The sequence below is a fragment of the Molothrus aeneus genome, chromosome 23, assembly GCF_037042795.1.
Source record: "Molothrus aeneus isolate 106 chromosome 23, BPBGC_Maene_1.0, whole genome shotgun sequence".
Classification (NCBI taxonomy): Eukaryota; Metazoa; Chordata; class Aves; order Passeriformes; family Icteridae; genus Molothrus; species Molothrus aeneus.
The window spans coordinates 3,521,897-3,537,317 of record NC_089668.1 but is presented as its reverse complement, the minus strand read 5'-3'; the positions used below and the strand labels follow the sequence as shown (position 1 = coordinate 3,537,317).

The 15,421-nt window shown below is 48.6% G+C and overlaps 1 protein-coding gene across 1 annotated transcript in view; it reads left to right on the top strand.

Moving 5' to 3' along the window:
• GRIK3 (glutamate ionotropic receptor kainate type subunit 3) overlaps positions 1 to 15,421 on the top strand; it is a 132,387-nt gene that overhangs the window by 101,074 nt on the left and 15,892 nt on the right. The window contains exons 11-12 of the mRNA XM_066565008.1: positions 7,858 to 8,081; positions 13,795 to 13,913. Of these exons, the coding sequence (XP_066421105.1) occupies positions 7,858 to 8,081; positions 13,795 to 13,913 (343 nt within the window). The remainder of the gene's footprint in view (positions 1 to 7,857; positions 8,082 to 13,794; positions 13,914 to 15,421) is intronic.

The window sequence follows — 15,421 nt, the reverse complement described above, 5'->3', positions numbered from 1 at the left end:
TCTCCTTCCATGGCCACTTCCAGGAGCCCTTTAAGCCCCAGGGAACCTGTTGGAGCAGCAGCTTTGCTCCCACAGCCGCCAAAGCGTTGCCGCCTCTGAAACCGCCACTCGCGGCCAGAGCTTGCTCAGTTTGCTAATTAGATATCTTGCCTCCAGCACATCCTGTGATCCCAAGGGCCCAGTTATGGAGGTGAGGAAAGCTGGTGTTTTTATGAATATCTGATTCCCAGAGAAGGCCTCTGGAAGTAAAGCTAAGGACAAAAAGAATGCTGCTCCCTGCAGCACAGGCAGCAGTGCAGGCAGTGCAGAGAGCTCTCCTCCTGAGAATCCTTCTCAAGTGGGGCAGCCCTTGACCACCTCCAGGTCCTGGCTACATTCTGAACCCACAGCCCAAGCAGCAAAGACACAAAAATAATCCCCTGTAGAGCTGTGATGTTCTTACCATTCATGGGAGAAGAATGAGTTTGCTGGGTGAGTCACTGTGGTGTGTGGAGAGTCAAGCACTGGCTGGGACTGATGAGTGGCTCAGGAGCTGGGCTGGGCTTCCAGATCTGCTCTCTCTGCCCTAAATGACATTGGACAAGTTGCTTCTGTGCCCTGCTTCCTCCATCTGTAAAATGCAGATGATCATGATTATGTCCCTTTATAGGGACAGAGTGATGCTTAATCAGTTTGTGACAAGCGCTGCAGCCCCGGGCTGGCCTGGCCCAGGGAGCAGGAGAGCAGCAAGGGCAGGCAAGGACAGCCCTGGGGAGCAGGACTCCATCTCATGGGGGAGCTCTGCAAACCTGCCTTGGTGCTTTTCCTTCTGGAAAACTCCGTGCAGCTCAAAGCACAGATTTTAGAGCCTCTTACACAACAGCCCTGCCGAGTTCGATGAGTGGCAGTGTCCCAGTGGAAGCTCTGCTGCTCCGAGTGATGTGAGTGACACAGATCAGAGCTGACACCGAGTGGCAGCTGTGCCCCTTGGCAGAGCCCCCCGGGACACGGCTGGCTCCTCTGCCTGGCCCTGCTGCTGGGAGCAGCCTCTGGAGCTCTCTCAGTGCTGAGAATGGGCTCTGGAGCTCTCTCAGTGCTGGGAGCAGCCCCTGGAGCTCATTCACTGCTGGGAGCAGCCTCTGGAGCTCTCTCAGTGCTGAGAATGGGCTCTGGAGCTCACTCACTGCTGGGAGCAGCCTCTGGAGCTCTCTCAGTGCTGAGAATGGGCTCTGGAGCTCACTCACTGCCGGGAGCAGCCCCTGGAGCTCTCTCAGTGCTGAAAATGGGCTCTGGAGCTCATTCACTGCTGGGAGCAGCCCCTGGAGCTCATTCACTGCTGGGAGCAGCCCCTGGAGCTCTCTCAGTGCTGGGAGCAGCCCCTGGAGCTCATTCACTGCTGGGAGCAGCCCCTGGAGCTCTCTCAGTGCTGGGAGCAGCCTCTGGAGCTCTCTCAGTGCTCAGAGCAACCTCTGGAGCTCATTCACTGCTGGGAGCAGCCTCTGGAGCTCATTCACTGCTGAGAATGGGCTCTGGAGTTCATTCACTGCTGGGAGCAGCCCCTGGAGCTCTCTCACAGCTGGGATTGAGCTCAGGAGCTCAATTGCCACTGGAAGCAGCCTCTGGAGCTCTCTCTGCACTGCAGGGCTCACAAGGAACAAACCCCTCCCAAGGGAGCAGAAGGCAGACAATCATTCAGGCCAAACCATGTCACTTCCAGTGTCCTGCAAGACACCACAGGACTTTCAGGAGGCTTCAGCCATTCCCAAAGCTATGGTCAGCTACCTGAGATAGACAAGAAGGAGGTTTGAGGAGCAATCTCATTAAATAACCCAAAATTCATGGTCAAACCTGCATTATAGCATTTCTTGGGTAACTATCTGAAAAGCCAATCAACACACAGCAGCAGGAAAGGGCCAAACCTCCTCTTGTTGCAAGCTGTGTTGTTAACTCTGAGATGCAGCTCTGTGCTCTGTCCTGCATGGCTGAGCTTGTGCCTGCAGGGACACTGCCCAGGCCCCACATGAAGCCATTAGCTCCTTTATCTGCATGCCATTGCTTTTTATAGCAGTGTTTATGTAAAGCCTTCAGAAGTGGAATTGCGGCCAGATGGGCCCTTCCTCAGCAGCATCTTCCCCTGGTGTGGAGAAAGGCACAACCCATGGGCACTGCAACAGGCCAGAGCGAGCTTATTTCACACCCAGGAGGAAAAGTGTTAGAGACAGCATTCAAAGCAAGTGGTGGTGATGAAAACAGGGCTGCCCACATCCAGAGTTTGATATCTGAGCTGCCTTTCCTCTGTGTTCAGCTGGTTTTCCTCTGTGTTCAGCCCTGAAAGCAGGGCTCCCCACATCCAGAGTTTGATATCTGAGCTGGTGTTCCTCTGTGTCTCCTTCTCATAAAAAAATTGGAATCATTCAGGTGGGAGCATAAAGCAGGCAGGATTTTGTGAGGTCCAAATAGCCAGGTCAGGATTGATTCAGTGCAAGAAAGCCTTTGCATTGCTGAAGACCCATTTAGCCCCCTGGACTGCTGTGACACAGGTGGGCTGAACTGGTGTGGGCTCCCTGAATGACCTGGGCAGAGCAGGGGGTGCTCCTGGGGTGAGGTGAGAGGCTAAAATGGTGATTACTGTTCCTGAGAGGGCCTGGGAGATGTGGAAGCAGCAGATTCTGAGTAGCAGGAATCAGCAGATTCTGCATGCCAGGAATCAGCCAACTCAGCTGAGGCTGAAATTTGGAGAGGAGGAGATGGGCAAAGCAAGGGGCACCTGTCCCCTGGGCTGGAGATGGCATCAGAGGAGCTGGGGGAGGGTGGCCTTGGTAGGTGCATGACAGCAGTGTCTGGGGGACAAAGGTGCTGCCACCAAAGGGGTGAATGCCCAAAAGCTGGCACCCCAAAGGTGAATCACATGCTGGGACAGGTGTTTACACAGCGAGCACTCTGGGCTTGCTGCAGTCACGAATCCTCCCCCTCCTCTCCCTCTGATCCAGATGTGCCCGGCCACAGGCAGGGATGCCTCAGGCTATGATCCTTTGTAAAATCCCTGTGTTTCTAGTCTGGCCTTAAGCATAAACAGGAAAAGCAACAGCAATCAGAGCAGCCACAGCACGACCCTGTCTCTGACAGGTCCCCAGTAGCAGATCCAGAGACAACAGCCCCATGCAGCCTCATGCAACAGCCCTGCCCTGCTGCCTTTCATCTGCTGCTCATCCTCAGCACAAAAAAAACCCTGTTTTGAGGAGTTCAGTTCATTCCCTGGAGAAGTAACCTCAGCCTACTGCTTATTGTCACCCCTCTGGCCATTCCCGCAGAGGAGCCTTGATCAGAAGGGCCAAGAGAGCTGAACTCAGGTATTCAGGGAGGTCTGGGGAACCCAGGTGATGCAGAGAAGCTCCTGAGCCCTTTATTCATAACAAACAGGGAGCCTGACAACTGCCAAACCTCCTCCTTTCAGCAACAGTGAACTGCTATTGATGTTTATTCATAGAAATTATTACTGATACAAGCAAAGCTCCACTGCACACCGTGGCCCATCCGTTCTGATTTATAAATTCCAGTTGTCTGGCAAAGCAATGCCTGCAAATCTTCCCTATTGTTTGTGGGCAGAATCCCATAAAACCAGCAGAATGAGTTGTTCTGGACATTTTGCACAAACTTGTTCACAAATAAAACTTGTCTTCTGCCGCGACAGTGCACATCGCATTGCCATTCAATCTGAGACTTCAGGTGGGAATAAAAGAGATGTGGCAAATACTGGGGTTTCTGATGGAAATCCCTGCCAATGGCAACTGTGGAGGACTTGTAATATCCATCCTTAGGGACTATTCCTGACAGCTGATTTAACAATTCCACAATAAGTGGGCATTTTCTGACAGTAAATTCTGGCAGAAATACATATGGCACCACATTGCCAGCTCCCCATTAACTCTCCTGCACTGGTGGATGTTTTACCTCACTTGTCATGAACTGGGGCTTCATTTAATGTCACTGGGACAAGGATAGGGAGAAAACAGTTTAATTGGATGTGTCTTCCACCTTTTGTTTAGACAATGCAGGATCTCAGTGTTAGGGACAGGATGGTGTCACACACATTTTTTATGGAAAATCCTTTCCTTAGGATTTTTCCTCCTGAGAAGCTGAGAGGCCTCAGGAACAAAATGTAACCAATGGTTATCTGCTGCTGTGGAATGCAACAGGTGCATCTGGGATTGGTCTCATGTGGTTGTTTCTAATTAATGGCCAATCACAGCCCAGCTGGCTCGGACAGAGAGCTGAGCCACAAACCTTTGTTATATTCTTTCTTTTTCTACTCTTAGCCAGCTTTCTGATGAAATCCTTTCTTCTATTCTTTTAGTATAGTTTTAATATAATATATATCATAAAATAATTAATCAAGAGACTTTCTGATACCTCAGGGTCATCTCAACCACAGAAACCTGAGAATGGAACAGGAGCAGGGCACAGCAACCAAGCAAGGAGGGCAGGGAGCAGAGACAGGGCCCAAGGCAGAAGCCCCAGTGCTGGCAGTGGCAAGAGACACCGAGGGATGACAGTGCCAGACCTGGGTAACAATTAAATCAGTAAAACACACACACACACTATTTCTGTCTCTCAGGCAACGCACACATGATTAGTTTATGTAAATACCTAACGCAGATTGGCAAAATAAGCACAGAGGCAGCTTCTTTTCCTGAATAAATATTTATCTTGGTGCTTATGCTGTTGGTGGGCTCCTCCATGACCAGCCACTGCCTGCAGCTTGGCTCTGGCTGAGGGCAGGCACTGCAGGATTCCCACAGTGACCACGGCTGCACAAGAACTGTCCTGACCCACAGGCCACATCTCCCTGATAAGTGAGAACTTGGAGATAAGAATTGGCATTTTCTGATGAAAACCAAATATCCCTGCAGCAAATACGATCATCCCTGTGCTGAACACCCAGTGCTGAACTCACAGCTGTTCCAGCCAAGTGAAATGCTGGAACTGGGTGAATGAGGAGATCCAAACCCTTGGAGGTGTGTTAGAGAAGTGTCTGTGTTTGATGTGCCTTGGCAGAATTCATCTTTTTGGCCTCAATTCAGCAGAACACTTAAGAACAGGCACAAGACTTGGAAGACGTGTGAGCTCCAGTAAAACAGAGGTGTAGGCTTAAGTGGTTTTGCTGGACAAGGGTCTCTAAGCCACTGGCACTTGCTCTAATTCCTCATCTTTAATAAAACCCACCTGACTGTGCAACAGCACAAGAGCCAGGGCTGAGTAAGGGAAGCAGCCAGAGTCTGGTAATTGACTGCCCAGTTTGGAATGTCAGAGCACGACAAATCAAAGCTTCACCCTTGGTGGGTTTGATTTAGATCCTCTCTGTCAGCAAAGCCTTAATTAGAGGCCACCTTCAGAAAAATCTGCATTGATAAAAAGGATGTGGAAGTGCAGCCCTGTGCTGCCTCTAATTGCTCAGAACATACCCCAGCCCGGGCTCCAGAATCCCTGCTCTGTCCTGCCTGAATGTGACATTCCCTGCAAGGACACAGGGCTGGGACCACATCACAGGAGCTGCTGGAGCCGTACAGTAAAATTTTATTTCTGTGCTAAAAGCAGTTGGATCCCTGGGCATCCATGCAGAACTCTCTCTCTTCATTTTCTGTGGCAAAGCACAAACTCCAGGCTGTTCTTTAGCTCACTGTATTGTTCTGACAAATTTGGCTGAGGATCCCTCAGCCTGGCCATTGCCAGTGAGCTCTGACCACAGAACATTTGCTGCCTCCTTCAGAAAAAACCCATAGCCAAATCCTTCAACATCTTCCTTGCCTTTCCCTGGTGAGTCAGGACACCCACACAGAAGTGATGGAGGAGGGAAAATGCTGCATTTCTTTTGCCATTTCTGCCTTGTGACTGTGTGGAGCACTAAGCCAAAATTTCCAGGTGTGCTGTGAGGTGGTGGGAGCAGCCAAGCTCCAAAGCTGCCAGGATGGTCCCTAGGATGCAGAACATCCCCAGCTCAGGCTGGGCAGCCACCAATGCCACCTCCAACCCCCTTCAGCTTCTGCCCATGTCACCACAACTGGCACAATGGGCTCAGTGGGAAAATATTGTCCCCATTTTCCACAGGTTTTGACAAATGCCAGTGACTGAAATGAGCTCTGATGTAAAAATGAATTTCCATCTGGAAAGTGAGAAGGAAAGGAAACCAGGGAGCAGCTGGAGAGCCATGTTAGAACAAAACCACAGTTCAGGAGCTCTAAGGCTGCACTCTTTGGAGGGGGTCCCTTACACACACACACACACACACACACACACTTGTAAATGGAAAAAAAGCTCATTTAGAGATTCTTCCTTCAGTAAAAGACCTAGATTCTTCTATTTATAAATATTGCACTGACTTGATCACAGATTGGCAAGGTCAAATGAAAACTTTAGCACAACCTTTACCCCCAGCACAGGCCAGGGATCTGCTCTGGTTCCTCCAGTTCCTGCTGAAGCAAAGTATGTTCCAGCCAGTATTGATTTAAAGTCCATGAATAATGACAAATCTACTGTATCTCAAGGTAATTATCACTCATGGGTAATTTAGAATTTTAATTTTCAGAACCAGATGTTAAATAAATCTCGCCCGGGCTCCTGGCATGGGGGGAGGTTCTGCTCAACTTCAGAGCTGTAATTTATGTGTCTGTGTTTCCTTGGAAGTTCACAATCCCAAAGAATGATTTGCAAAGCTCAGGCAAGGAGGGTGATATTGAGGAAACCTTGGATGTGTTTACTTGTGGCTTTTAAGAACCTGGATGAATGTTTAGTGAGAGGAATGAGTGCAGCTCTTAACCAACAGAAAGAGGGTGAATGTGGCTGCTCGTTGAATTAACACAGAAATTAGTAAATAATTAGAAATAATGGAAACAAGCACACTTCGTACAAGCTGTCAGGATAAGGAATATGCTCAGCTGAAATTCTCCATGGAGCTCAGAGCACTCCAGCAGGATGGGCTGAGGAGTCCTTCATCAAACAGAGTTTCCTCAGAGGGTCTCACCTGCACACCTCCCTCCCACCCACAGGCACTGAGCATTCCTGCCTGAGTCTGAGCCCCTCAGGCTGTGCCATGAAATGACTGAGGACAAAGAAATTGAACCTTTTAGCTCAGGCTGCCACAGCATGGCTCCCTGCAGCTCCATCCACACCCTCCTCTCCTCTTGCATCAGTGTGAAAGGCAGAACAACAACAAATGAAAGGAAGGACAACAACAACAGCAACAAACCACTGCTGCCAACAGCAGGCTCTGCACGCAGCCTGCTTGCTGGTGTAGAGTCTTGTGGCAAGGAGCAAGCAAGACAAGGGCCACTGACACTTTAGAACTCTGCAAAATCTGATTTTTCTGACTGTTTCAGAAGAGTTCATCACATCGGGGCAGAAGCTGCAGAGGCTGTAATGCCTCCATTTGGTTGTGCTGTATTTTACAGAGAATATTGTACTCCCAACATCTGTACTCCACAGCAAACAGTGTACCCACATCTGTATTTCACAGAAAACACTGTTACCCCAACATCTGTACTTCACAGCAAACACTCTACCCCCAACATCTGTATTTCACAGCAAACACTGTACCCACAACATCTGTATTTCACAGCAAACACTGTACCCACAACATCTGTATTTCACAGCAAACACTGAACCCCAACATCTGTATTTCACTGCAAACACTGTACCCACAACATCTGTACTTCACCAAATGTGTACCACATGTGCAACAGCAGGGGGGAAGCCCAGGGCTGCACTCTGGGGGTCCTTGGCCTGTTTCTGCCGTGTGAGAGCTGTGGTGTCTCCAAGGGGATGGAAACACCCTGGTTTGTGACTCCTCCTTTCTCCCTGCCTGTGTTCCTCCCCTCTCTGCAGAAAGCTGACCTGGCTGTGGCTCCTCTGACCATCACTCACGTCCGGGAGAAAGCCATTGACTTCTCCAAGCCCTTCATGACCCTGGGCGTCAGCATCCTCTACAGGAAGCCCAACGGGACCAACCCCAGCGTGTTCTCCTTCCTCAACCCTCTCTCTCCTGACATCTGGATGTACATCCTGCTGGCCTACCTGGGGGTCAGCTGTGTGCTCTTTGTCATAGCCAGGTAAGGGGTCCCTGCTGGCAGCTGCAGCATCAAGCCCTTGTCACCCCTGAGATCCCCCCCTGGTCCATCCCCATGGGGCTGGCTGGTTTCACTTTCACACTCTCACAGCATGGAAGAATTGTAAGATTTCAGGAGTTTTGCAGCCTTTCTGTCAGCACCTCCTGGTGTATGAAGAGATGTATTTCTGTGTCATTGTCCATTCATGCTCTCTGCTCACACCTTTCCCAGCCTCTGCTGGGACCTGAGCTCCCATCTCCCCCACCATTTCCCACTTCTGTCTCTGTAAAGCTCACACAAACCCTTCCCTATATCAAAAGAATGGAGATGCCTTTGCTACGGACCAGACATTGTGTCTGTTGACAAAATTAATATGCATCTAATTAGCATGTTTAAATCTTCTATGTTTAAAGGCAGAATTTGCATACATTTGCATGTCTTGTTAATTCCACAGGGCCTTTGATGAGACACAGTCCAGGGCTGCTCTCAATCCATGATCCCACCTTTTCAAATCAAAACAAAGCACTTTCCCCCTCCTGCAGGCAGGTGCCCTCCATGACCACACACAGCCCTCAATGGAATATTTTGAATAAACACCTCATCCAGGAAACATTCCTCAGCCCACTCTGCAGTTTGATGCTCATTTCTCATTATTTCCAGTTGAATTTATAGCAGTGGGGACTTCAGAACCCTGCCTGTTTTGGTCTCAAGGCCCGGTGTGCTGCACCTCCCTGGGAGCATCCATCAGGAGCATTCCCCCCTCATCCACTGGCATTAGGGAGTCAAAGGAGAAATCAGATACAGAGCTGGAGCAAACAGACTCCATTAACCCTGATGGTACAGCAAATCTACAATTTTCATCATCCCTCAGTCCAGGGGGGCATTTAGAGCAGATTTCCTGCATTCACTCTGTCATATCCAAATTACACAGAGCAGCAGAGTGAGCTGGGCACGAGTGCTGTGAGCACCTGCAGTGCTCACATTAGGAGCTTGTTTTTTCCAGCTCATAATGGCCAGATCCAGCCCCCATTGTCCAGACCCCACTTCCAAAGCATGTTAAACATGCAAGGTGAGGCAGGTACATCCTCTGGTTCCTCCTCTGCACGGGGACAGAGCTGGACATTTGTTTTCTGTCACTGTTGTATCAGGGACAGCTGAATGAAGCAACACAGACTCCAAGGTCTCCTCAGAAGTGAAGTTTATTGAATATCACATTCTTTTATGGACTGTTCCAAGAAAGCTGGACCTGATTGGTCCTCAATCAACACCCCTCACCTCACTGGCTAATGAGGAGCACCCTTCTTGTACACATCTTACAACTAAACAACAAGTTCAAAACACCAGCTGCAAAGATTAAAGATTATTTTAATTCTTTCTCTGAGCTTTCTCAAAGCTCCCTCAGAGCAATACCTGGGAAAGTTTATCTGACTTTCTCCCTGACCAGACTGTCAGCGTCCAGTTTTCCTCTCAGAGGATATGGAGGGCCCTCCCTGATCCAGATCCTGCAATCACCCTCTGCCTTGTCCTTGCCTTCCCTCCCCACCCAGCCTGTCAGGGATAACCTGGTGCTCTCAGCAGCACAGGACTCTCCTCTGGGCATGTGCACCCAAGGTAACCATGAGAAGGAAAATCCTGTGGTAGCTGACAGACAGCCCTTGTCTGTCTGTCCCTGTCATCCAGGCAGGGCACAGCTGAGTGGGTTTCAATGGCACAACCTGCTCTTGTGGCCTGCAGGGACAATCCAAATACAATTTTACATTTTGGAGCTTATTTTTCCCAGCTTATAATGACCAAATCCAGCCCAAATTGTCCAGATCCCAGTTTCAAAGCATGTTAAATGTGCAAATTGCATCTGCATGGGAAATGCTGCAGAAAGGCTGAAGGAAATGCTGGGGCAGGCACTGATGTGAAGCCCCTCAGTCACCACGTTGCACAAACAGGGATGTCTGTCCAAGCATGGCAGCATTGCCTGGCTTTTGGCTGATGTTGAGGGATAAAAACCTGAAGAACTGTGGCTTTGTCTCAGGTTTTATTCTGATATGAACCTGAGCACCTCACTCCATCACATCAATTATGATGTTGTAGAACAATTTTTCCCTATCAGGCTATTTTTTTGGACTAAATTCAACACATAAAATACTGCAATTACAGTTCCTTTTTCACATTTTGCTCCTGACATTTCTTCTGTCATCCTATTTTTCAAATAACACCAAGTATTCGGGGTAATTAAAATTCTGCTGGAATGGTCTTTTTAACACATAGAGATGGAAGGCAAGAGATTTCACAGGGAAAATATTTATTGCATTCTGAAGTAATGGAAACAATATCTGCTTTTGACCCCAGCAAGGCCTCTGAAATCCAATTCTCAGCAGAAAACCACAATCAAAATAGAAAAGCCTTAATTCAGAAACATGACTCTTCTGAACTAGGCACCAGAGCCCTCTGCTCATGCCATAACCATAGGTCAATGCCACTTAAAACAGACTCAGGAACTATTTAGAGGCAGGCAAAGGATGGATTTGGTTCATCTGTCATTTTAATCAGCCTTTCTTCACTATTGATGGAGCTCCCAGCCCCCAGAGAGCCACCAACACTGGCTGGCCTCACAGCTCCCTGGCCTGCTGTGTCTGGAGCTTCTGGTGCCAGTCCTTGGGCTCAAACAGCCTCCAAATTACACCAAACCCCTTTGGCTGCATGGCAGGGTGGGTGGGTGGGTGGATTTAATCTTCATTCTAATTGCAGCAAGATCTGGTGTGGCATTCACATTCTCTGAAAAAAAATCCTTTCACCCTTTTTCTCCTGGGAAGCTGAGAAACCTCGGAGAAAAGGAAAACAATTCTGATCTCATTTGCTTCTGCTGTGTTTTGCTGCTTTGGAATGTGTTTGGAGATTGTTTACCCACAGGTGATTGTTTCATTGGGTTCTGCTGTGAGTTGTTTTCTCTCTTTGGGCAATCAGGGCCAAGCTGTGTTGGGACTCTGGAAAGAGTCAGGAGTTTTCATTATTATCTTTTTAACATTCAGTACGTATCCTTTCTGTATTCTTTAGTGTAGTTTAGTACAGTATTCTCTAATATAATATAGTATTATAAAGCAATAAATTAGCCTTCTGGAGTCAAAAACTAAAATTAGCTCTTCATGGAGTCAGATGCATCATTCCTGCCTTCATCAGGACATTCCCTGCAAATACAATGGAAGTAGTCCATTGAAAATTTCTCTGGAGACACAATTTAGACCCAAAAGTATTTTGTGTTAGATCTTTCAAATTTCTTCCAAATGCTTCAACTTCCCGCCCAAAAAGCTGAAAGAGGCAGGAGAATGATGCTAGGTTTTGATGAAATATTTCTCAGAGCCCAGAGTGCATGTGAGGATGAGGGAAGCCAGCCACAGAGGATCCTGAATTCCCCAATTGATTTGAGCTCTGGGGTCAATGAGCTCCTCTCCCTCCTTCCTTCGTTACCTCTTGCTTCCACTAATGGTTTCTCTGCTCTGGAGGCTGTGGCTGCTTTGCAGATTTCTGAATATTTCTCTGTCATTTGAGCTGCACCGGTAGGTTTTTGCTCAGACCTTGAAGTTCTCCAGCATGTCATCTTGCCAGGCTCATTGATCTCACCCATTCCCTTTCTTTTTTCATAGTCTTTCATTGGCAGCCCAAGAAAGTTTTAATCTAATTCCTGAACTCTGGCTTTATCTGACAGAAAGGACCAAGACACCATCCTTTATCCACCTCTGGTGTGAATCTATAGCAACTTCCAAGGAATAAGCAGCATGTAAAGCCAGGTCTGAGTTCAGCCTGGTTCTTGTTTCCTTGCTGATTTCCTCTGATTTAGAGAGCAGAGGAGGGTGAGCAGCAAGGAGAGCCCAACCTGGATGAACAAGCAGCAATGCCAGGGTGCAGCCTGAGCAGGACCTGGGGTTCCACATCCCAAACCCAGCACAGGGAACAGTCCCTGCTGCAGGAAGGTGAGATAAACCAGGGAGGAAAGGAGAGCTCATTGCACTGTAACTTGAAGGTGGAAGACAGAAGCAAAAAGTGGCACAGCTGTGCCCCTCCAGGGTAACCTTTTCTAAAGCCACAGGAGCTGTGGGCTGTGCCCTGTCCATCCTCAGGGATGGTTTTCCCCCAGACCCCTCCCATTCTTGGCACTGCCAGGACCACAGCTCAGCACTCCCACGTGCCCAGGGCAGGTTTCAGTGCCAGGAGGTTCCTGGCAGGGATCTGGGGCCCTTCTCCAAACAAATCCAACTGTCTGAGCGAGGCCACCCTGGAATGGAGCCACAAACCCTCTCCTTGGGTGGTGGCACATCTGGTGGGGAATTACAGAGGGAAGCATCTCCTGATAGAGGCTGTGGGCTGGGCTTTGAGAAGGGGCTGTTGTGAATCTCCAGGGATTCCAGAAGGAAGCAGAGATGATAATTAATGCCTGGTTCAAAAGCAATTATACCAATTATGTTTTTAATTTAATCTCTGCAAAATTTGGGACTCTCAGAAAATGTAAATAAACAGCTCTAAAAATATTAACATCTCTCCTGTTTAGCATCCTCCCCAGATCCTGGCTAAATGAGCTCATTCCCAGCAGTGCTTGCCTGCCAATCTTGGGCAGAATTTGCAGAGATGTTCCTTGGAAATTCCCTCAGTCTTGCTCAAGAACTGCAGGGCTATCCATGGAAATTCATCCCCACAGGGATTAAGTTTGTCCACAGCAAACTGCCACCACATTCCAGTGTTCTGCCAGTGCCCTGACTGGGCCAAACTCCTGCTTGTCAGGATGATGGAAGGTTCTGCTTCTCAGTGACCTAAATCCCACCCTGATTCCCATGTGCATTGGTGGGAGAATCTCCTAAAATACCAAATTTGTCCCTGCTAATACTGCAGAATGACCAAGGCTCCTCCTTAGTCAACCAAAAATGCCATTTTTTCCCACATTTTTGAACTGGTATATACAAGAGGTTATGTGTCTGGACCCCATCCCATCCCATCCCACCATCACATGCTCTGTTGTAGGACACAGTAGTGAAAAGATGATCCAAAGTGACCAAAGGCTCTGGGGAAGCCATCTGAGACACCTCAGGAGGACTTGGCTTCCCAGGCCTCTGCTCTCCAGAATGCAGGACACAGATTTACAGCTGTTGGGTGGCTTGGGCTGAATTTGCCTTTTTCTCCATAAAGCACCAGAGGGTCAGCAGCCCCCGCACAGCAGCACCAGAGGCACTGAGACTCTGTTTTTTCCAGTTCCTTTAGGGTCTTGTCCTGCCACATCCCAACTAAGTGATGCCTCAAGATTGTAGCCTTTATATTTTTCAAATCCTGTGCTGCCTTAGTGCATAGCTCCATATAGAATTGTTGGTTAACTATCTTCACACTTTGGTCAGACAAAACAATCACTTTAGGCCTGAGATCCAAGGACACCCTACAGCCTCAGGTCCTGAAAAGTATAAACAACAGTGAAATGTGGGGAGCAAACTGGGGGTAATTTACTTCATTACCTGAAGCTGTAATTAAGGATTAACCCCTGATATGCAAATGGACCAAACTCATAACTGTATGAAAAACTCGTGACCATTTTGGGTGTAGCCTCGGAAGGCTTTGGCTGGCCAGGGTGTATCTATTGAAGGCTTTTAATAAATCCCCACTTTATTCTCTTAATCCTGACTAGTCTCTGTCCCAGGAGCCCCTCAAGGCATCATCAGGAGCTCTGTTTCCCTGTGTGCTGCAGGTTCAGCCCATATGAGTGGTATGATGCCCACCCCTGTAACCCGGGCTCAGACATCGTGGAGAACAACTTCACCCTCCTGAACAGCTTCTGGTTTGGGATGGGAGCGCTGATGCAGCAAGGTAAGGGCCACCCCCCTGCTCTTAGGGCTTTTTAAATTCAAAATTTGGTTTGGATGCAACCTCCCAGCACCTCCTGGCCCCTGCAGCTCCAAGGAGGAGCACTGCCTTCATCTCCCTCAGCTGCTTCATTCCCCCACATCCCACGGACTCTGCAAATTCCTATTTCTGTTAATTCCAACCATTTCTTCCCAAACTGGTTGAGGGGAGGGGCCATGTGGGTTTGCTTTCTGGAGGGGCCCCCCTTTGGAGATTGTCTCCCAAATTTGCCCTAAACAAGGACAAAATTTGGCGCCCAACGTGTGCCACTAGAAAAGGGTGAGGCTCCAGAGCACCTACAGTATATTGATATCATTGTGTGGGGGAACACAGCTGTGGAAGTGTTGTTCCATTTCAGGATCTCAGACCTGCCTCTCTCTCTGCTCTAAATCAACTTTTCCAGCAGAGAGGGTGCCTTGCCCTCTGCTCCATCCCCATTTTTCCCCTCCCCTGGTCACTCTGAGCAGTGTGAGATGCCCTGAAGCTCCCCCAGCCTGGAGGAGCTGCCCTGGAGCCTGTGCCCAGCAGCCCCTCAGGAGAGCTGCCAGTGGCACTCTGAGCCACCAGGGTCACAGGGACCCCAGAAATGGGACAGGGATGGGATTACACCCCTGTGTGTGTGAATGGAATAGAGAGATGCAACGAACAGAATAAATCTGTTCAGAAGGCAGCAGGGAGCAGCTCTGAATAAGGAACGAAATTCAGCTGCGATCTAATTGCAGAAAATCCAGGAATAGAAATAAGTGGAAAATGTCAAACATTTGTCACACTTTAATTTACCATGTATCAGTGGTTACATCCAGAGAGCAAAAGAAGCACACCCTTGGCTCAGTGGCAGGCACAGAGCTGCTCTGAGCTCCACTGCTGCCTGTAATAGAGATTCCTCCTGGATCTCAGCTGCCCTCGTGGACAGTGACAGTTCCCAGCAAGGCGGTTTAGCAGCATGAATCATCCCTCTTATCAGATGCTGATAAATGAAAAGAGCTATATTCTTTTTAACTCAATTCTGCATCTGAGAAGAAAAATATTTCAAAGCCAGACTGATGTCACAGCATCCAATGCATCAAAGGGCCGGAGATGGAAGAGGGAAGAAGAAGGATCTTGAGGAGAACCAAAGCACCCTCAATATCCAGGACTCCTCCTCTTCCTGGTGTCTCCTTGCTGCACTCTGAAGGGAGGAAAACTACACCCCATGCTCTTCTTTGATGCCACACTGCCTAAAATTGCTTTGCAAAGCCCAATCTTTGTTGCACTTTCCAGGCTGATAAATCCTTTGAGCACAGCTGTTTCAAACCCAAAGCTCTTGCCTGGCTTTAAAAGGTGTTTTGGGTGATTACAAAAATAGCACAACCCATTTAGCCCTTCATGTCTGCTCAATAAAAGTCATTCCAGACCCACTACACCTTTTATGCTGTAACATCTCCTGCTTCCCCATTTCTGACTGGCATTCAAAGCCCTGGACCCTGATAGTG